General features: G+C 43.1%; 1 protein-coding gene across 6 annotated transcripts in view; it reads right to left on the reverse strand.

The window, feature by feature from the left end:
* Positions 1–14,845: 14,845 nt before the first annotated feature.
* SEPTIN7 (septin 7) overlaps positions 14,846–21,323 on the reverse strand; it is a 115,641-nt gene continuing 109,163 nt past the window's right edge. For all 6 annotated transcript variants that reach the window (XM_032871701.1, XM_032871667.1, XM_032871676.1 and 3 more), the window contains 2 exons: positions 17,742–17,881; positions 14,846–15,939 (listed from right to left, as the gene is read on the reverse strand). In XM_032871701.1, coding sequence (XP_032727592.1) covers positions 15,900–15,939; positions 17,742–17,881 — 180 coding nt within the window. In that variant the 3' untranslated portion in view covers positions 14,846–15,899. The remainder of the gene's footprint in view (positions 15,940–17,741; positions 17,882–21,323) is intronic.

Here is a 21,323-nt window from a genome sequence, read left to right on the forward strand (position 1 = left end):
CAGTTGGTGGACATTTGGGTTCTTGTCACCTTTGGCTATTACAAATAATGCTGCTATGAACATTCATGGTCAAGTTTTTGTGTGCACACGTGTTTTCAGTTCTCTCGGGGATATACCTAGGAGCGGGTTTGCTGGGTCAAATGATAATCCTATGTTGAACTTTAGGACTATTTTCCAATGAACACCATTTTCCATTCCCACAGCAGTGTGTACGGCTTTCACCTTTTCCATCTCCTCACCATTTGTTATTGTCTGATTTTTAATAATAGCCACCCTACTGGTTGTGATTTGGTATCTGGTTGTGGTTTTGATTTGCATCCCCCTGAAGGCTTGTCATGTTGAACATTTTCCCCGTGACTCTGTATATCTTCTTTGGACAAGGATTACTAAGATACCTTTCCCATTTATTAAATTGGGTTGTCTTTTTATTATTAGGTTGTAAGAGTTCTTTTTCTCTACATATTCTAGGTACAAGTCCCTTACCAGATACATGATTTGCAATTATTTCCTCCCATTCTATGGGTTGTCTTTTTTCTTTCTGGATAGTGTCCTTTGAGGCAGAAAAGTTTGAAACTTTGACAGTCTAATTTATTTATTTTTTGTTATTGTTCATGCCCTGACATCGTATCTAAGAAATCATTGCCAAATACAAGGGCACGAGGATTTATCCCTACATTTTCTTCTAAGGGATTTCTTTTAGGTCCTTGACCCATTTTGAGTTACCGGGTCGAGCTCTTGCATGTTTGCCCAGCTGTTCCAGAGCCATTGTTGGAGAGGACTGTTCCTTCCCCTGTGAGCTGTTCGCACTCCTGAAATTCAAGTGACTAAACGTGAGGACCATTCCCAGATGCTCAGTTCTACCTCCGTGATCTCTCTGGCCATCCTTGTGCCTGTACCACTCCGCCCAAACCACCCCCTTCTTTTGTTACCACCTTCCTTGATTATTTCTGCAGGACACTTGCTATTAGCCATGAGGGAGAATCTCCCGTGGGCTGAATCTCAAGGAGCTTAGAAAGCTGTTTCTCGCACTTGCTCAGTAATGTCACCAGCAACATCTCTTTCCGGTCCCATGTGGCAATGCCTCCAACTTGGAGTTCCGGTTGTGGAGATCAACAGGGGAGACTTTCAGTGGGGACAGGAGCAGAGGACCCCTCCACCTCAGGAAGGCTGTGGGGTCCTGGGCCCCATGCTTCCTGATGCCCCTCACCCCAGGATACAGATGGGGGTCGCAGGGGCTACCTGGTTTTCCTGGGCTTTTTCAAATGTCCAAATATCCCTAAAAGTCTAGTTTTCCTGGAACTCTTTAAGCTGTAGGCCAGGGTCCTGAGACTATGCTTCGGACATGACTGAGGACCTGGTGTGAGAGGCGGGAAGAAATGGCCCTCATGTGCAGCGTGTCCTGGAACCGCCAGGCCCCCAGTCCCTGAACCCTGACCCTGAGCCCTGACTGTGACCTTGACCCCGCCCCCTCCAGTAGGAATGAGTCAAGGCCTGTGGGGCCAAGCCTTTCCTGCTGGACCGGGAGCCACTGAGCTCCGGGAATTGCGAAGTCTGTGATCCTGGGGCCATCTCTTCTGGCTCATGAGATCTGAGAAGCAGACCAATTACTATAGGATGGAAACCAGCCAAAGAGTAATTTCCAGTATACTCGGGTGTGGCCTGTTTGTGCTTCTGATCCTCTCCCATCAGCTGGTGTTGTGGGGCAGAAGCACTGGTAAGGATTATTGGAACGGTTGTGACATGAACCTTTCCCCAAGTCCATAAGAATGCTTCAAAAGTACGATTTTTCATGGGTGCAAAGTATTACATTGTCTGCCTATATCATAATTGACTTAACCACTTCCTCCAAAAAGACTGGGATCTCTTTGGAGGACAGAGCACTAAGCTTTCAATGCATCTCTTTGGATAAAGACACATGTCACCAGCATCAATGACCAGCATGACCGTCACTCCCCATCTCTCCAACAAAGACAGTCCACAGACAATTCCTGTCACTGAAGGGTCAGCAGCTGGGACATGGCCCCAGGGTGCAGCCTGGCCCCCAGCTGTGGCCCTTCTGGAAAAGCCACAAAGCCTGTTAGTGAAGGAGAATTCTGGCAGCACGGAGAAAGAGAATTTTTCCAGTGGGATGTGTTAGGATCCAACACTTTAAGTAGAACAATTTACTTTCAATGTCATTCTTGAAAGAAATCAGGGAGGAAGCCCCCATCAGACACAAGCCGTTTGTGTTTATTGAACCTGAGAAATTGCCAGGGGGGCCCATAGGAACCCACCCAGGAGCGAGGGTCCCAACGAGGCAACACTGGGCACTCAAAATGAACAGAAGGGCAGACTCAGCCTGGAAAGCTCTCTATGCATCCAGCAAATTCCCTGGGGCTTCATGCATGGCCTGAAGGTTTGACAGCATCTGGGACAGAGCCTTCATGGTTCATGCCCAGCATTTTTCCTGGCTCTCACCTCTTTGAGCGGCATCTGCAGAGAACTGCTCGAGTCATCCTTCAGACCTCAGGACCCAGGCATCCCTGACAGGCCAAGCGGCCCTCTCCTGACTCTCTTTCCCTGTGGATTAGGTCTGTCCCCACGCCCATCTCCTTCACCAGTATGAGACCACATCCTTGAATGTATGAGTGTCCTTATAAATATGTGTCATGTGTTCACATGGTACATTTTCATTTATAGGAATGGTATTGGGTTCTTTTTCTTCCTTGCCCCTCAAGCCCTGTGTTGTCGCCGGATGGGTACGGTTTGTTGATCATCAGGCCTCTATCAGTTTGATGTCAAAAGAACAGAAACCACCAAGTAAAAAAGACACCCGGGGAGTTTTGTCTGGCACTGGCTTGCTGAGATTCCAAGCACATGTGACCCACGTTATCTTTGTGCCTCGTTCACACGGAATTATTCACCTTGAGATGCAGATGATGTTAGATGTTTCTAAGACCGGGAGGTGTTTAACATCAGACATTTTAGGACTCCTCCTTTGGATCCCACATCTCTGGGTGGGAGTGGGGGCCCATCGCCTGAAAATGTCCTCCAGGTGTCCGGGTCACTGTGGCTCCCCCTGCCTGGGCAACGCTGCAGTCTCACCCCACAGCGCACATTCACTGGCCTCCTCCCTCTGTCTGGCAGGGCCCTGCCGAGGAGGACGCCATCAGCCTCCCACCTGGGCCTGCCCAGGGCTCTCCACGCAGGATCCCTGCAGCCCTCTCCCCGCCCACAGGTGAGCTCACAGCTGTTCTTCCCAGTCCCTGGGGACTGAATGGCAGGCTCGGCCCATTGTGCCCTTCTCCAAAATGCAACACATTCATTCTGCTTCTTGGGGCCATGAAGGGCGACAGCCTTAAAACTACGAAGTTTTTCCATATGTAAAGGAGGTCAAGATCTTAAGAACAGTAAAGTCTCCCCCCGGCAAGGAGAAAAACACCTTTCATTGTCTCCTCACCAGCCACGAGCCCACTCTGACCCCACCCTTCAAGGATGAACAAGGAATTACTTAAATAAAACACTCACAAAACTAAACAACCGAAATCTCTCAACCTTTCAGCTACCATCCCGCTGCGCTGATGTTTACTGAGCACTTACTGCGCCCAAGACGCTTTGCCAGGCACTTGAGAGAAGCGTGTTATCTTCCCAAGGACACTGTGAGGTACAGACAAGAGTCTCCATTCTCCACAGGAGGCGTCCGGGACAGCAGAAGGGAGCTTGCTCAGGGTGGATCCTCAGGACCAGAACGGGCCCCTGCCTGATGCATGGCTCTGAGAGCCGTGGAAATACTCTGGGCTGAAGGGACTTTGATAACCCGATGCCTTTTAGAAAACTGCATCCCATCTGCAAAGCCTTCCTCTTGTTAAAGCTAAGGACGACACTGTATGCAAGCTAGGCCTTGCTGATCCTTCTAGCACCTTCTGTCTGCCCCTCCCAAGGGATGCGTTCCAAACCTAGCTCTGCCAAAGCTCCAGAAATTCATCCTGCCGTGTCTTGTGCTGCGTTGGCTTCACTGGCTTCCTGGGGATGAACAGGGCTGTGCTCTTTCGCAAAAGGCCGACAAAAGTTCAGCCACAAGAAAATCGGTTTCCTACTTCCTCCTCCTCTCACTTTCAGGGGCTCCTTTCTCTTTGGTGACAGAACCAGGAGTGAAGGGTGGGTATCACAAACTTGCCCTGACACGCGCCGGCGCACATCCACAAGAGAGATTCCCAGATGCCTGGAGGTCTTCCACTGGCCAGGTTTGACTTTGGCTCTGGGTTCTCACTTCTTCTGAGGCCAGACTAGTTGGTTGCTCTGCTATCTGCGGCCCCTTGGCTGTGCTGACTTGTAAAAGCAGGAAGCATCACTCATCTGCGCGTGTTTCCATCTACGGGAGATTCATTCCAAAGCACAGAGTTGTGAATCCAGTTGTCGAGGGGCAGCGCGGGCATGTTTCTTCACCGTGGGAATGGCAATGACTGTGGGCTGGCAGCCTTGGACACAGGGAAAGCATTTCACATCCGCTGCCACTTTTAGCACAAGTGTTCTTTAAGCTGCAGGTCAGAAAGCAATGGCTCCCGTCTGACAGAGGAAGAAACTGAAGCCCTTTGGATTCTTAAAATCCAAAAAGGTCAATATAATCTGAGGAACTGAGTGCCGCCGCAGCTGCTGAAGCCAGAGGTTAGTCTGCAAAGGAGCCTGATGCTGGGGCAGCGCCTCCCTGGTGCCCTCTGGGAGTTGTGTTCCCAATTCTCTGGCGGGGAGCGCGGGGGGAGGTACTGGTACAGACTTGCTCCCTCTCCTTTAACCTTCTTCAGAGAAGTGGGCAGGGCACAGGTAGGGGCCTCCACCGACACACCCATTCCCATAACTGGGCCACCTGCTCAGCAATGCCAACAGACTTTTCAAGTGTCCAACTCAAAGTAACCCTGTGACAGGCCCGCTGTGTGCTGTCACAACTCCAGAAGGGGCACCTGAGAGCCATCAAACCCATTTTCCAGAGAGGTCCACTCATTCATGGAGGACATGGTGAGGTCACTGGGGAATCCTAATCCCAGTGCCCCCTTCCCCCAGCCAAGCTGATACTCACAGGAGACTCCCATTGGTGTCTGCCCCTCCCCAGCCATTGGGAAGCAGATGCCCTCTTGTCCTTGGTCAGGGCCCCAAATGGGCACCATGAGGGTGCTTGTCCTCCTCTCCATGCTGGCCTCAACCCCAGCTGCTCCCTCATTCCCTCCTTCAGTGTCATCACTCTTAAGCATTTCCACTGGCAGCCGGACCGCCCCACACCACACTACACAGACAGCAAACTCCCCCGGGGCAGGCTGAAGGCTCCTTCCACCTCCTGCTCTCCCTGCTCTTCCTTGGCCTGGCCTGCCCTGCGATGCAACGAACAGGGAGACCCCCATGAGAGTAAGTGAGAAGCTGGAGGGAGAAGACTGGCCTCCATGGCGGGCCGGGCAAGGCCAGTTCAAGATGCCGGACAGGATAGAAACCCTCAAAGACTAGCGCCTGGACCACCCATCCACGTGGTTCAAAATAAAAGTAACTTAAAACTGCAAACCAGAACAACAAAATCCAGGACTCCAACAAATCCTGGCTTCCCATAGTAAGTCATTTGATGCTGTTTTTTTTTTTTGGTTTTTTTTTTTTTAATTTCAAATTTCCAACTCTTGCCCTCCCCAGTGTTTGGAGACAAAAGCGAAAGTTTGATGTGGATGTGCCTTTTGGGCAGTGTACACGGGGCTGGGGAGGGAGAAAGGTGAGGCAGAGTGTGGGGCTGGTGGGGGGGTGTCCCGGAACCTCTGAGGAAAGAACAGGTGCAGGTGGAGACGTCTACAAGAGGGGGAGAGGGAGCCTGAGCTGCAGAGGGACAGGGCATGGGAGGGGCTGCAGGGGGGTGGGGTGAAGGTCCATGGAGATGAGGTAGGAGAGAAGGTTAGTCTCCTCCCCGTTGTGTTAACCTGGGCTTTCAGCCAGCCACGCTTTGTTCAACAACAGTCATGGTCACTCTCTGTCTCGGGGATGCTTGGGGCCAGAGGTGCGAAAGCCCAGAGCAGGCCCAGGCCAAGGTCAGGTCCCCCCAGGAAAGCAAAACAATGCTGACTCACCAAGTGGCACTCCCAGGGAAACGGAGGCTAGAAGAGAGCTTCTCCGCGGTTGCGGGCCTCTTGGAGGGAGGCTGCCCACACTGATCTGTGTGCTTTGCAACGTGCTCAACGCCTGCCCCTTCCACTTACATGACTCCAGGCACTGGTTCAGTCATTGTGCTGCCCCTAGCCACGGGAGGAAGAGAGGTAAACTCAGAGTTGTACAATTCAGCGACATTAATGACGCTCCCAGTGTTGTGCAGACATCACCATTATTTTCAAAAAGTTTCAACACCGCAAGCAGAGACTCTGTCCCCATCAAGCAAGAACTCCCCAGTGCCTCCATGCAGAACCTAGTAGCCTTTAGTCTGCTTTCTGCCCCTCTGCCTTTGCCTGTTCTAGATGGTTCTTCAAAGTGGAATCTTGTAACATTTGTCCTTTGGAGTCTGCCGTCTGGCTTTTTTCACTTGGCATAATGTCGCTCGAAGTTAAATCACCCGTGTTGTAGCACGGTCAGCAGTGTCAGAATTTCCTCTTTCTCGGGCTGCAAAGTCTTCCACAGCAGGTACAGACCACACTTTGTTTGTCCACGCATGTGTCCCCAGTGCTTGGGAAGCTTCCGCCTTTTGGTGGTTGTGAATACGCTGCTGTGAACAAGCGTGTGCAAGTATCTGCCTGAGACTTGCCTTCACGTCTTTCAAGTACGTGCCCAGAAGTGGAAGTCTCCCAGGATATGACCCAGAGGCTGAGTCGTATAGTAATTTTATGTTTAACTTTTTGAAGAATGGCAACACCACTGACGTTTTCTTGGGTTGTAATGTTCTGTTTCAAGAGTCTAAGTGACTTTGGCGACATTCTTAAAACTCTTCCTAAATAAAAAAAGTAACAGAAGGTCCTGAATTATTTCTGAAGCAAAATAAAATCCGACTGTGCAGTGGTGTGGAATCTAGGGGAGGCTCTCACTCAGGGCCGCTCCTAGGAAAGTCCCTTTCCGGGGCCTGTCCCAGCCCGCGTGGAGATGCTGCCACCTTCTGTCCCAATGGCCACCACCCGCCGTCGACGCTGGAATGGCGGCCCGTGGGACCAAAGCAGGGGCTGTTCCCATAGATCCCAGCCCCCGCTTCACCCCAAGAGACAGAAGCCGGGAGGGACGGGGCGTGGACGCGTGCAGGGGATGGAGTCTCCAGGCTACAGGCGTGGGGAGCCCGGCCCCGCGCAGGCATCCACGACCGCCAGGGGGCGCAAGGGAGCCCGCCTTCGGCAAGCGCGGGGCAGGCCTGGGGGCACCCCCTGCCGCTCCTCTAATCCTCCGACCGACTTCCCACCCGCCCCCACCCACAACCGCCAGTCCCGCGGGAGATGGCGGCGGGATTCCGCTCTCCCTCAGTCGCAAGCGGAGGTCTCAGCGCTGGGCTGGGGACACCTGGGGCCAAGGCCGGGCCCAGCGCCGCCTGGGGAAGGGAGCCTGAGGGTCTCCGCCATTACGGCACCCTCACACAGGAGCAAATGCTGGCAACACCCAATTTTCCCTGTGGCCCGACGCTAAGAGTGTCCCCTCATCGTGCTTCATACCTGTTTGTATCAGAGGCCACAGGTTCCTAGAGGACAGGAGCATCAGGCACCTCTGTCCCGTGCAGAGAGGGCATATGCACCACCATGTCTCCCAGCTGCCCCGCGCATAGTACTTGGAGCTCTGAGAAGGTGGATGGAATGAATCATTGAACGAATGAATCAATGAATCAATGAATCAATGAATTCATGAATCAATGAATGGGAAAGAATGACTTTGCCCCCACATGGTGTACAGAGAAATGAAATGGGAGCCTGGCCCCTGAACTCTGATGTCAATACTGCCACTGATTTCATGCAATCAATCCGAAACGTTTACTGGTGCCGGAGGGGTCCAGGCCCTGGGACACTGGAGCGATCCCCTTTAAATTTAGGTTAAGGAAAATGCAAGCACAACAGCCAGAACTGGGGGCTTTGGGCCATAATGCAGTCTATGTAAATATGAATACATAAATATATACTGGAAGATGAGGTAGCAAAAGGATATTTAAATGTTTTTCATCATATTAAAAGCTCATTAAATTTCACCAAATTTTTACTATTGTACTGTTATAAGGGAATTTCCTTGTTTCTTGAAAATACACACCTACGTATTTAATACAAGGGGCATGCAGCTACAAATGACTCAGAAATAGTTCAGAAAAAAAGTGCCTTTTGCAAAAATTATAAATTTAAAAAGTTCATGAAAAAAAATCGATAAATAGGGAGGAGCTATTTGACAGTCAGTTGGGGGTACCAGTAGGAATCCAGCCTTGGTAGGGTTGGGGATGGGGTTGGTGCTGGGATGTGAGCTCTGGGTGCATCCAGGACCCATGGAGTAGAGGCTAGTGTAAACTGACATCCAGGACAGGCTGCCAGGGGGAAGGGAGAGAGGTGCAGTCTCATGAGGGCCAAGGTTTAGGGGCTGCCTGGGTGTGGGAAAGAAGGTTGTAGGGTAGGCAAAGCCCCAGATGGCCCAGAACTGCAGTGTGGGGTGGGGGTGAATTGAACTGATTCAAAGGCCCATATTGGCTGCAGCCTTGGCACCTTACTTACCCACAATCCCTAGGGGGAGACAAGGTTTGGAGGGAGCAGAGGTGCTCTCTGGCTCACTCGGTCCTCTCAGTGACCACATCTGTGCCAGTCGCCATACTGGGCCGTTGCAGTTCTTCTCTGAGGTTTGAAAAACTCTAAGGCAGGGGGAGAGATCTTGCTCTCTTCTCTGGTCAAGAATAGATTGTAAAGATATGAGCCTGGGATTACCGAAGGCTGTGTGCTGGGCCTATGGGGACATCTGGTCTGCGTGAGGAGGGGGCAAGGGATAACTCATTCTACATGACGCCTTCCAGAAACCTTGACAGAGGCTTCGGAAGCTCAAAGCCACAGATCTGCCGGCTTTATTCATGTTGATACCTAAGCCTGTAGAAACTCTTGTATATTTAGGCAAGAAGATGTATACAGAAATGCTCACTACAGCGTTATTTGTAAAAATGAAAAATCATCTGTTCCCCAGAAAGTGGATGAAATGTGATAGCAGCCTCCTCATACTCCAGCTCTTGTACAGCTGCCTATCACACTGAACAGGGCTGAGCTGCAAAAATATACTGTGGAAGTGACATTGTGTGACTTCCAAGGGCAGGTGATGAAAGACACTGGGGCTTGTACCTTGCTCGCTCTTAGGTCACTTGTTCTGGGGCCAAGCCAGCCACCATGTCACAAGGACACTCAAGCAGCTCCCTGAAGACGCCCATGGAGCAAGGGGCTGAGGTCTCCCAGCGTCGACTTGCCTAGGATCTGAGTGAGCCCTCTTGGGAGGAGGCCCTCTAGGCCAAGTCAAGCATCTTTAATGCTGCTCTCCAGGCAGAACCACCCTGTCAATTTCTGGCCTACAAAAACTAAGATGACAAATGTTATTACAGTTTTTTTTTTTAAGATTTTATTTATTTGAGAGAGAGGCAGGGAGAGAGCATGAGCGAGGAGAAAGTGAGAGGGAGAAGCAGACTCCCCGTGGAGCTGGGAGCCTGATGCGGGACTCGATCCCTGGACTCTGGGATCATGACCTGAGCCGAAAGCAGTCGTCCAACCAACTGAGCCACCCAGGCGTCCCAACAAGTGTTATTACAGTTTAACAATAGTTGTTACTAAGGCATTTGTTGCTTCGCATGTAGCAATACCTAATACAAATGTTACATAACCATATAGTGAAATTTTAATCTGCTTTTTAAGATTTTTTATTTATTAAATATTTGAGAGACTGCAAGCAGGCGGGGCAGGGAAGGGCAGAGGGAGAGAATCTCAAGCAGACTCCCTGCTGAGTGCAGAGCTTGATGCCACTACCCCGAGATCATGACCTGAGCCGAAACCAAGAATCGCTCAACCAACTGTGCCACTCAGGAGCCCCATATTTTTTTAACATTTTTTTCTAAGTAATCTCTACACCCAACATGGAGCTCAAACTCACAACACTGAGATCCAGAGTTACATGCTCTACCGACTAATCCAGCCAGGCACCCCTAGTCTGCTTGTTTTTTAAAAGGGTTTAAATATGCAAATCATAGACTTCTACTGAGCTTTAAGTGAGAATCTGTGTGAACTTTATGTGTCTGGCACATAGCAGGCACTCAATAGTCTTGTCGCCGCACTCTTCTCTGGTTTCCTTTCCTTCCCTCAGATTCTCAGCTGAATTTCCCATTTGATAAACAGGTATTCTTCTTAGTTTGAATATTATCACAATATTCTCATTTGGTACGATGAGTCCATCTGTTCTCACAGTACGGGTTGGAGAAAAAGCCCATCTCCTCTTCAAGGCATTAGGTAAATATATATATATATAAAGGGGTCAACCCCATCTCAGTGCAGAGATCACAGGAGGAGAGCTTGCCTCAGTAACCTCTACTCCATCTTCTTCTTTTTTTTTTTTTAAGATTTTATTTATTTATTTGTCAGGGACAGAGGGAGAGAGCGAGCAAGCACAGGCAGACAGAGAGGAAGGCAGAGGCAGAGGGAGAAGCAGGCTCCCTGCCGAGCAAGGAGCCCGATGCGGGACTCGATCCCAGGACCCTGGGATCATGACCCGAGCCGAAGGCAGCCGCTTAACCAACTGAGCCACCCAGGCGTCCCTCTACTCCATCTTCTATTCCAAGCACCTAACTCTGAGTGATGGGGTCTAATTAGGCACTAATGAAGTGGAACTTAGGGAAAGAAAATGCCAACCTGAGTTCCTGGCACCTCTACCCAGCAACACTAAGGTCTCAGGGTGATCTTATTTTGGTGTCTAGGTGAAAGACCTTTTTTTTTTTTTTTTTTTTAAAGTAACCATGCTAAGCCATAGATTTATATAATCACATGAGAGACAAAATTGAGAGTTCTCTCCACTACTACTGGACAAAATACAGATTCCTTGACTTATGAGCAGGGGGGGAAAGTTCACATTAACACCAAGGACTGTGTGCCAGGGCACTCATCATTTCACCCACCAGTTGCCAAGCTGCTTAAATCACTGGCTTATCCAAAATACAGGGAACTTTTCTGTGCCTGCAAGTCTAGCAGAGCATGTATTTAAATATGAAAGAGACCAGTGAAATTCAAAGACACTAGAATTAAATGAGGAAAAGAAGAGTTGTAAGCCCTTGCTAGACCAAGTCAGTTCAGTATTCCACACTTTGGTGAGTACCAGCCCCTCACCCCTACCCTGGGAACTCTGGGGTCCATTTCCTTGTTAATATCCAGCGTGAAATATTGTGCCTCACAACACACCTGAAAGCTAGGAAGCTAAGCAGGCCCACTTTTAAGAGAGCGAGAACAGACATTTGTTGGCAGTGTCTAACTATCCCCACATTAACTCCCACCTATTCTTAAGTGTCAACTACTGCCATCCCAAATCCTTTGGGATTTCAGAAAGCCTAAATGGCTTTAGATTTCAGCAGGTCCAAATACCGCACCTTAAACAGTGGTTCTGTGTAGCCAAGGGTGTTTCAGCCTACCCTTTGAGAGTTTGGCACAGAACAAGCTCCCCTTTTACTTGACCCTCCTTTGCTAATACAAGGCTGTTTGGCTGGGCCCAGCACTCTATGGGGTAAATGTTCAAGCCAAGAATAGTCTTCATTCTTCCTGTGATGCTTTGAAAGACTTCTAAAGAACACAGGAAATTGTCAACCCTTATTTTCTATTGAAAATGGCTGACACTAAACTTTGAACATTCTATGGATTAATCCCAAATCATGGGACCCAATTTGCTTGAAAAGAACCAATTTTTTTCAGCCATGTCAGAGATGAGATACTCTGATAAACCATCTCAGCATTACTTGCAAAGAATGACATATTTTATAACTCCCATTACTGGCACTGTAGAAAACCCACTTTTTACCAAAATTGCCTTACTTCACAGTGTACTCTATTATCAAAGCATACTTCACTTAGTAACTCCAAAAGGCTTTCTGTGTCTACAAAGAAGCAGGTCTAGAGACTTATCAAAGCACCATGCAAACTTACTAAAAATGCACCATCATTTAAACTTGGGGAGAAGCAATACTCTTTGTCATGGGCCCAGCATCACTGCTTCTATCAACATCCAAGGATAATCTCTCAAGGTCCAGATACCTTCACATGGCCAGTCTTCACTCTGAACCATAAAGGGAGATATGGGCCCTAATTTATACCTGAAGAAACAACTGTTCAGAAGGGAAAGTAATATGCCCAGTTCACAGAGATGGGATTTGAACAGATTAGTGTGTTCAGGGTTTTCTAGCACACTCCAGGTGGTCGTATGGCACAAGACTGAAGCACATAGGCCCTGATGTCATCACCATGACTGGTTCAAACCCAGCTCTGCCAGTTACCACTTTTCTCCTAGGTAAGTCACTAAGTATCTCCAAGCCTGTTTTCAGTCTGTAAAAGAATGATACTGGTATCTATTAAGGGTTAAATGAAGATAACTGCATATGATGCAAATGAAGATAACAAATAAGCACAAAAACTAGTTAACTCACCATCTGGAACATAGTAAGTGTTCAATACATGAATAATTGCTATTATTACAAAGGGCAGGGAAAATATCCTGAATGAAACACAGGGACTTTTGTTTACATTTGCAAGGTTTTTATTAGAAAAGACTTTAATTTACTGGAGTGGCAGACAATTTTTCCTTTCACATCAAATAGGATACCACAGCAGTCTTCATTAGGACATCCTTGGGGAGTCAACAAAATTATTAATGATCTACACACTACCTAAATCAATGGCTTCCAAAGTGGAATGAGCTAGATGATTAACTTGGGCTTAAGAGTGCTAAACTTCCCCCCCCCCTACTTTAAAAGTCTGTTTCATAATGTTCACAGTAACATAGTAGTACATGCATACAATTTATTATACAATTGCAATTATGGATACATGCTGAAAAATATTTAATAAGGAAACAGGATAAAGTTTGGAATAGTGATCTAGATTGACTTGCTATGTCAACATTCTGCTCTTGCTGCATTATCAGGCCATCTTATACACTTTCCTCTTGCTTTTCCCTCACCTACTATACACCTACCTCCACATTACTAGGTCAGTTTCTCCAAGAGGATAAAAGGCACAAAAGGTGGGGCGGGGAGGAGGGGAGGTTCTCAAAATATGCAGGTGGTAGAGTGACACCAAATTAATGAGTCTAAGAGGCAGGAGCCTGTATGTATCTCTTCAGCTCTTAAGAGTATGACCTAAGCTACATAGAAATAAGCCGTACATCCAATCAATTCATTTTATCAACTTCCCTGGTTACTTGTGAACTTGAGAACAAGACAAGTAGATCTCATCCCACTAGGTGGCAGTAAAGCTCTATCATTGTGGTGCCCAAACCTGTCAGTGGACTGACTTGGGTCAATCCTACATACTTAAAGACAGTGGTTACCAAACTGCTTCAGTCACGTAATGCCTCTAGACAATGAAGAGTAGGCATTGCTTTTCTGTTTACAAGCTGGCCTTTCCTTATGCCTTCCTGAATGTTATATGTATTATGAGTAATCATAAAGCAGTTCTCAGAAATTCATAAGCCATACAGCAAAAACAGCCCTCAATATGCTTGAGAAGCCTGGAGTCAACAATCAGAAGACCCATATCAAATTCAGGTAAAACCTTAGGTATGACACAGATAAGGATTTGTGCAATTTTTTAATAGCATAGTAGAATAAAAATGACTTACAAACTTATCACGATATACAGAATTTTTAAATGGTAACTATGAGGACCTGTTTCTAGGAGTAATACTTCACTAGTTAGGCAGGTGGTCTATACAAAGTTTTTCATTTTGCATTCTCCAAATTCAATAGGTTGTCAACTCCCTAAAACCAAATCCTTCTGGTTACAGGTGTTAACCCAATCTTTCTTAACACAGGAACCAAAACAAATGGTGGGGGGGAACCCTACATATTTTACCTATAGTTATTCTGGAACACCTGTCTTGGATGAACCAGCAATTTATTTTTAAAAATACCATGTTAACGTTCTCCAACAGCAGAAGGCATTTTAGGATTAGCAAAACTTTTCCAAGACAATTTTTAACTAGTGATTGCCACCAAATAAGAATAAATGTTTACTGTGGTATTCCTAAATTGTGCTTTTAATGCCTCATGAAATCTACTTTAAATATAGCAACCCTGGGGTGAACTTATACATAAAGTCAAGATTATGTAATATGAATAACCTATGTTTTTACATTTTGGATCTATGTATCTTTGAAAAGCATTAAGGATCTTTCAAGCATACTTACTGACTTGCTTAAATCCTTCAGCGTATGAAGCCAACAAAAATAAGAATTAGCACTTACTTCCTTCTGCTTAGATCATTAATTTTAAAATGTAACAAACATAGTGAAACTTTTTATGGTAATGAACTTGGTTGTTATTAATTGTACTTAAAATGCCATAAAGCATTATGTTAAAATCTGTATCATATGACCTAGTGAAATTATACCACTTTCTTTCCAGTTAAAAGTTTCAGTTTCCAGGGACATGAGAGTTTACCCAAGGTGAATGAATTGGGATTTTTCTCAGAGGAATAACATATTAATGAGATAGTAATGAGTAGAGATACTATATATCTCATAAATTAGAAAACCAATACATAATCATTCCAAATGAAATAAACATGCAAGAGAAAAGATGAATTACAATTGTGAAGGAGGCAAATTCAAGTTGAAAAGTTTCTACCCAAATATATTCTAGTTTTGTGTATCAGCTGTAAAATATTTAAGAGCCCACACTCTATTACATCACAACATTGTTTATTATGTGAATTTTTTACAATACAAACAAAAAAAATACAGAAATGCAATATATGAATACAGCTAAATGCAGAATGGTGACGTTTTTTCTTTTCAAGAGGCCATGATTCTCATTTCTAGTAAAATAAAGAGACGGCACATAGGTAGAAATAGGTTGGTCGTTAGCTTCACAATTTTGCCTAGAAATGATCTATAAATGCATTTTTCCCCCTGCTACTTACCATAAAGTGTAAAAAGGGAATTAAAGGAAAGTTTCCTTGTTGGTTTCTACCATATGAAAGATGCTATATTCTATTTTTAGCAGGGCCAATATATGGAAAATACCTAAATAAAATGTTATTAAAAAATGAAGCAGTAATGAGATTCTGGCTAAAGAGGGCACTAAATGAGAATAACATATATTTAAAGAATCCAAAACAAACAAATAAACAAAAAAAGGTTGTTATAAAAAAGCTCTAGGTGCATTGTAAGCATATAGGATTTTTTTTTTCCATGTGTATTTTTAAACAATGGAAGTGTCAAAAAATAGGGTCAACTGTGTTAGACTAAATTACATTATTGTATACGCTGTACTGAATGGAACCTTTGTATTATAATTATCATAGAGAAGCATAGTTTGCATCATATTATGGCAATTTATCCTCAATGAATACCTTCCAGAGTCCTTTTATTTTGGAATATCCTGTAAACAATCAAACCACCAGAACATGATTGTACAACTGTAAAATGTTTTCTTGCATTAAATTGAAGACATCTGTTTAATAAAAAAACAAAAACCAAAAACCAAAACAAAATAAAAAACAAAAAACAAAATGTAGGAAAGGTACTTAGAGCTGTTAGTTTCTAAGTACACAACACCCAGACAATTCAAGGCATCTTAATCTCCATCAAGAACAAAAAAATAATAATTTTTGTCATGCTGTTAAATCCATCATTAAGGATAAAACTGGTGCAAATTGGTCAAACGGATCCAACAAACACTGATGTCCAAGCTGGCATATTGGCAACTAATACGTAACTGGTGGTCAATAGAGGGTTTAAAAGATCTTCCCTTTCTTCTTGTTCTTTTCCAAGGTTCTAAATGGTTAAAGGAAAATAATCAAAATGAGTAGCCATGTTATAAACATTACAGACAATACATAATAGTATCAATGGCTAATCCAGCTACAATTGTGTTAGATTTTTCCAACACTACTTTTTTTTTTTTTTAAGATTTTATTTATTTGACAGACAGAGATCACAAGTAGGCTGAGAGAGAGGAGGGAAGCAGGCTCCCTGCCGAGCAGGGAGCCCTATGCGGGGCTGGATCCCAGAACCGTGAGATCATGACCTGAGCCGAAGACAGAGGCTTTAACCCACTGAGCCACACCCAGGCACCCCGCAACACTACTTTTTTATTTAAAAAATTAAAAGGGGTGGCTGGATGGCTCAGTCAGTTAAGTGTTATTGGATTCTTGATTTCGGCTCAGGTCATGATCTCAGGGTTGTGAGACTGAGCTCCATGTCAGACTCTGCACTGGCTGTGGAGCCTGCTTAAGATTCTCTCTCCCCCTCTGCCCTCCCCTCCCCCTGCTCTCTTTCTCAAAAGTAAATAAAGAAATAAAACTTAAAAAAATAAAAAAAAATAAGGTTTAGAAGTGAATATTGAGGACAATGCAAACCTATAACAACTGGATATTTGACCAAATTTCAGGATAAACAGTAAACACAGGACAAAAACCCATTTTTAATGCATGAGAACAATTCTTTCCAAATGAAATAGTGCAAATTGAAAAATATCAACTAACATCAAATACAGTATCCTTTTCTTTTACTGCCATTTGAATTTTGCATTATGTTTGCTTTTACCAATAGATTTTCCTCTTTGCAGGGGAAAAGTTAATAGAAGGACAATGTTACAGAACAAGTATCTAACCCTGAAAATATTTAACAGTGAGGGTAAACTGTAGAATTCTTACAGGGATACAACTTTTCAGTTTTTAATGGGACTAACAAGAAAAAGAACAAGTCAAGGTACAAATATTACTGAGTTTTGTGTAAACTAAGAAAAAGTAACTGATTAGCTGTATTTGGAATTAGAGATCCAAAATTTTATCTTAAGAAATAACTTTTATCCTAAAGAAATAATTCAGTACAACTAGGGGTAAAACATACCCCTAAATGTGTAAAAGATCTTTGTAGCAGTGTTTTCTATGCTTGCTAATGATCGAACACAACTATTTTGTCCAATACTTGAAGGGAGGAGATAAGAAATTGATTATGGTAAGTCACTTAGGGAGAATGCTATGAAGCTATGAAATCATAATTATGAAGCCTGTTATGTCATGGAAAATATTTGTAATGAAAAGAAATACTGTTAGAGTAGACAGATTGCATCCATCTATTAAAAATATTCATCCATGAAATTAACTGTGCTTGGGTGATGGGTGAGGTCTTTATTTATTTATTTAGTATTTATTTATTTGAGAGAGCCAAGGACTTTATTTAGTTATTTGAGAGAGCTCAGGAGCCAAGGGAGTCTAAAGCGGGACTCCATCCAGGATCATGACCTGAGCAGAAGGCAGGCATTTAACTGACTGAGCCCCCTAGGGACCCTGAGTAAGGTCTTTTAAAATAAACAAGATAGGGCGCCTGGGTGGCTCAGTGGGTTAAGCCTCTGCCTTTGGCTCAGATCATGATCTCCGGGTCCTGGGATTGAGCCCCGCATCGGGCTCTCTGCTCAGCAGGAAGCCTGCTTCTCCCCTCTCTCTGCCTGCCTCTCTGCCTACTTGTGATCTCTCTAATAAATAAATAAAATCTTTAAAAATAAATAAATAAACAAGATAATAACTCATTAAAACATTAATATACATATTTCTTAGGAATCTGAAATTAATTACCTGGAAGAGTTCTGTTGTTCTAAAATACGTTGTTGGGCTTCCCAGTTTGCTTTCTCGTCTTCAAACTGACGACGTTTTTCCTCTAATTCTTTGTGCTGTGCTTCCAAATTCTTTTTCATTTGCTCATGGCGCCTTTGGAGCTAAATCATAGCACAATATGTAAAATGAAGTTGTTTAAGATATCAGGAGCAGAAGTATGTTTCACCCAGGCCTTCTAATGTTAATAAGCACTGAGTTCTTTTGCTATAAATTCAGAATACCACCTGGAAGGTGTTGTCTAGGATTTCTCCTTCTGTAGGACTTGCCACCCTAAAGGCCAGTGACCCAAGAGAATAATTATGGGAAATGGGGAAAAAAAAAAGTGCTACAAGTTTATAGTTGTGTTGAGCTTTACAATGGACATATTCTATCTTATTTATCATCTCATCTTTCACTACCCATAAGCATGAAGAAACAAGGCAAGGAAAACATCACTGTCCTCACTGTACAGGTGAACAAAGAGTCGCAGAATGTTAAGTCACTTGCCCAAGATCATTAGCCAGAATACTGAAAGAACCAGGATTGAACTGGTCTCCTCATTCCAAGTTCAGAAAGCTGAGACAAGTGGAAAGAAAGCAGGTAGATAAGGACTTAAAGGGCATCAAGATCACAGTAAGCCTCCCCAATTCCTATAAAGCAGTGGTTTCTCAAATGTTAGTCTTCATACAAATCACCAAAAGTGCTTGCTCAAAATACAGAATACCGGACCTCACCCAGACATACTGAATTAGAATCTTTGAGTGTTAAGACTAGAAATCTGCATTTTCAACACACCCCAGTGATTCCAGTACAGGTATTTTTCCTACATTGAGAATTAATGCTGTAAAGAATGCCAGCTTAGAAGTAGAAACACTCATGCAAGGTAGTAACCACAGAAACAAAGAGCTTATCTAATGGTTCCTTAAATAATTTCATTTAGGCACTAGTCAACCTGTTTCTGAAGAAAATAGTTACACCAATTTAAAAAAAATCAGATTGAATCTAAATACACTTAATACCTGAAAACTATTCAACCTTCAGATGTCCAGGAATCATATTCTATTAATGATCATATTACATCAGTGAGTTAACATCTTAAATTTGGATGATAGTAAAATTCTGCATATATAATTTGTTTTCTCAATTATTTCTCAAATATTTCTCAATTATTTTGTAAACTACAAATTTTGTAAACTTCATAATTATTCTTACTGCAAAAATTTCATACAATTCCTACAAAACCATCTAAGATTAATGCAAACAAACATGACTCAAATTTGAGATACCATCTTCCTGATTATAGCAAACAAGTTACTAAGAAAATATCAAAAATAGGAACACAGGAAAATGTCTCTAGTTATCAAAAAAAAAAAAAAAAGCAAGGGAAACATAAACACATGATTCACAACAGTTACTTCAGAGGAGGAGGGAGAGAACTACTATAGGGGAGAGTTACAAAGGTTAGAATGTTAAAATGAACTAACGAGGTCTTATTTTTTAAGCTGGGTGGTTAAGTTCACAGGTATTCATCATTCCTTACCTGTGTATTTCTGTTACATATAAGTATCTTTTGTGTTAACTGCATGTAGGTAAAAAGTATAGGTTACAAGCCCTCTCAAAGGACTGTCAGGGATTAGAAGTCTTAACAAAATTCTGACTTTTTCAGATTTTAGAAAGGCATTATTACTTAGAAAAGTATATAAACTACATTTATAAAACACCTCCTGGGCTATCTAGGATAGCACTTATCTTAGCATCAAACACATTATTATTTTTTGCAGTAAATTTTATAATATTCACATCAAGTGGAATAAAACAATTAGTTCTATGTTTGGTTTTACAGTTTTCAGAGCTTATTAAGATTTAGGATTTGAAACTGTGGATACATGATTGTGGACTTATCTAGTGATTAAGAGCAAACTTAAAGAATTAATGGGTTCAACTTACAACAATATGCGCCACTGACATAGTTAGTTTATCCTTCCTCTTATGTATAAAAAGGGAGATGGACAATAGTATCTACCTCATAGGGTTATGGTGTGGATCTAATGACACAATACATTAAGAATGCTTACTACTGTGCCTGATGCACTGTGCTACCGGATATTAACAGCTGTGCCCTAAAGAAACATATCTAACACTAATGACCTTGAAAAAAAACTGTATTACACAAGGTTAAACAGGTCTCTTCACCTATATATTTATATACTTATATGACTAACAGTATTAGGGGAAACTTGGCAGATCTCTTTACAGGTTCTTCGAATGCTAAGAAAGATTTCATCCTTCAAAGAGTAAAGTTTCTCAAAACTGTTATCACCACTCACAAAAATCATAAAATTCTTGAAGGGTTTTTCAGCTAGTTTCACAATTATTTGTTTATAACATTTACTCTTGGGAGCAGTTTCTAAAATATGTCTATAGCAAATGTAAATTCAACTACTTTTAGATTTTCAACGAAATCTAAGTGTAGAGGTAATACAGACTCTCGATTATTCCTGTTTTTATTCCCCTCTCTTATAGATTTTCCAGATTATTCACTCGTTAGTGAAAGGGCAAAAACTCAAACGGACAGAATCAATAAAAGGCTGATAAGTAAAAAGACTAAAATTAATCCCTAAAATGTCATCTTATTAATAACAGATGCTAGGGATCCTATTCCTGCAATGCTTTGCAGTCTCAAACCAGAAGGAAGTATTCCATATCTTTGCTGCATTGAGTTTATGACAAATTTAACAACAGTCAAAGTGGCTATTTTTTTTTTTTCAAAGTAAGAGATCACAGGTAAAGCCTAGTAATTTGAGAGTAATCTAATGTGGAATATAAACATTTCCTCCAAATTACTCAATATTTTACTCACTCCATGCATTTTATTTAGTGGATTAAAATACTTCTGGTTATTTAGTCAAAGAGGGTTTCAGTATTTTATGCAATAATTACAAAAGCAATGAGATCAACCATAAGAACATAAACAAAATAGATCTAAATCCCCTTTTAATATACTTAGATACAAATAATATTAATGGAGCCACATATGAACACAAGGATCTCACTGAATTTTAACATTAAAGGTCATTTTAAAAATATTTCATATTAATATCTATCAAACCAACTATTACTCGATTCTCATGTTATTTTTTTCCTCCATCTTTCACTTCTTGAAGGAAGCGTGAGGAAATGTCTTCCAGGTCTTTCTGATTTATAGACACTAAATGTATGACTCAACATCCAAGGTAGTAGATAAGCTTGCTAGGATGCTTTGTCACTATTCTACCAATGTGCTAACAATGGCAATTACTCTGACACTATATTACAAATATGCCCAACTCATTTACAACAATATCACCTTCCTTCTATTTTCTCCCCTTTGGCAGTCTATAATTTATCCTGGCAAGCGCTTAGCTCAGTTAAAGTTCTTTCTTTCATTTTCTCATTCATATGCAAATAACTCTGATTTATTATTATAATTCTCATACAAGCTTTTATTCTTACAACCACCCAAAACCCTTGATCTTTACTCTTTTTACCTTGAATACAAAAAATAGTTTATAATTTCATTTCTCA

Source organism: Lontra canadensis, unplaced genomic scaffold (genome assembly GCF_010015895.1).
Source record: "Lontra canadensis isolate GAN:19392208 unplaced genomic scaffold, GSC_riverotter_1.0 scaffold2, whole genome shotgun sequence".
In the NCBI taxonomy this organism is placed as follows: domain Eukaryota; kingdom Metazoa; phylum Chordata; class Mammalia; order Carnivora; family Mustelidae; genus Lontra; species Lontra canadensis.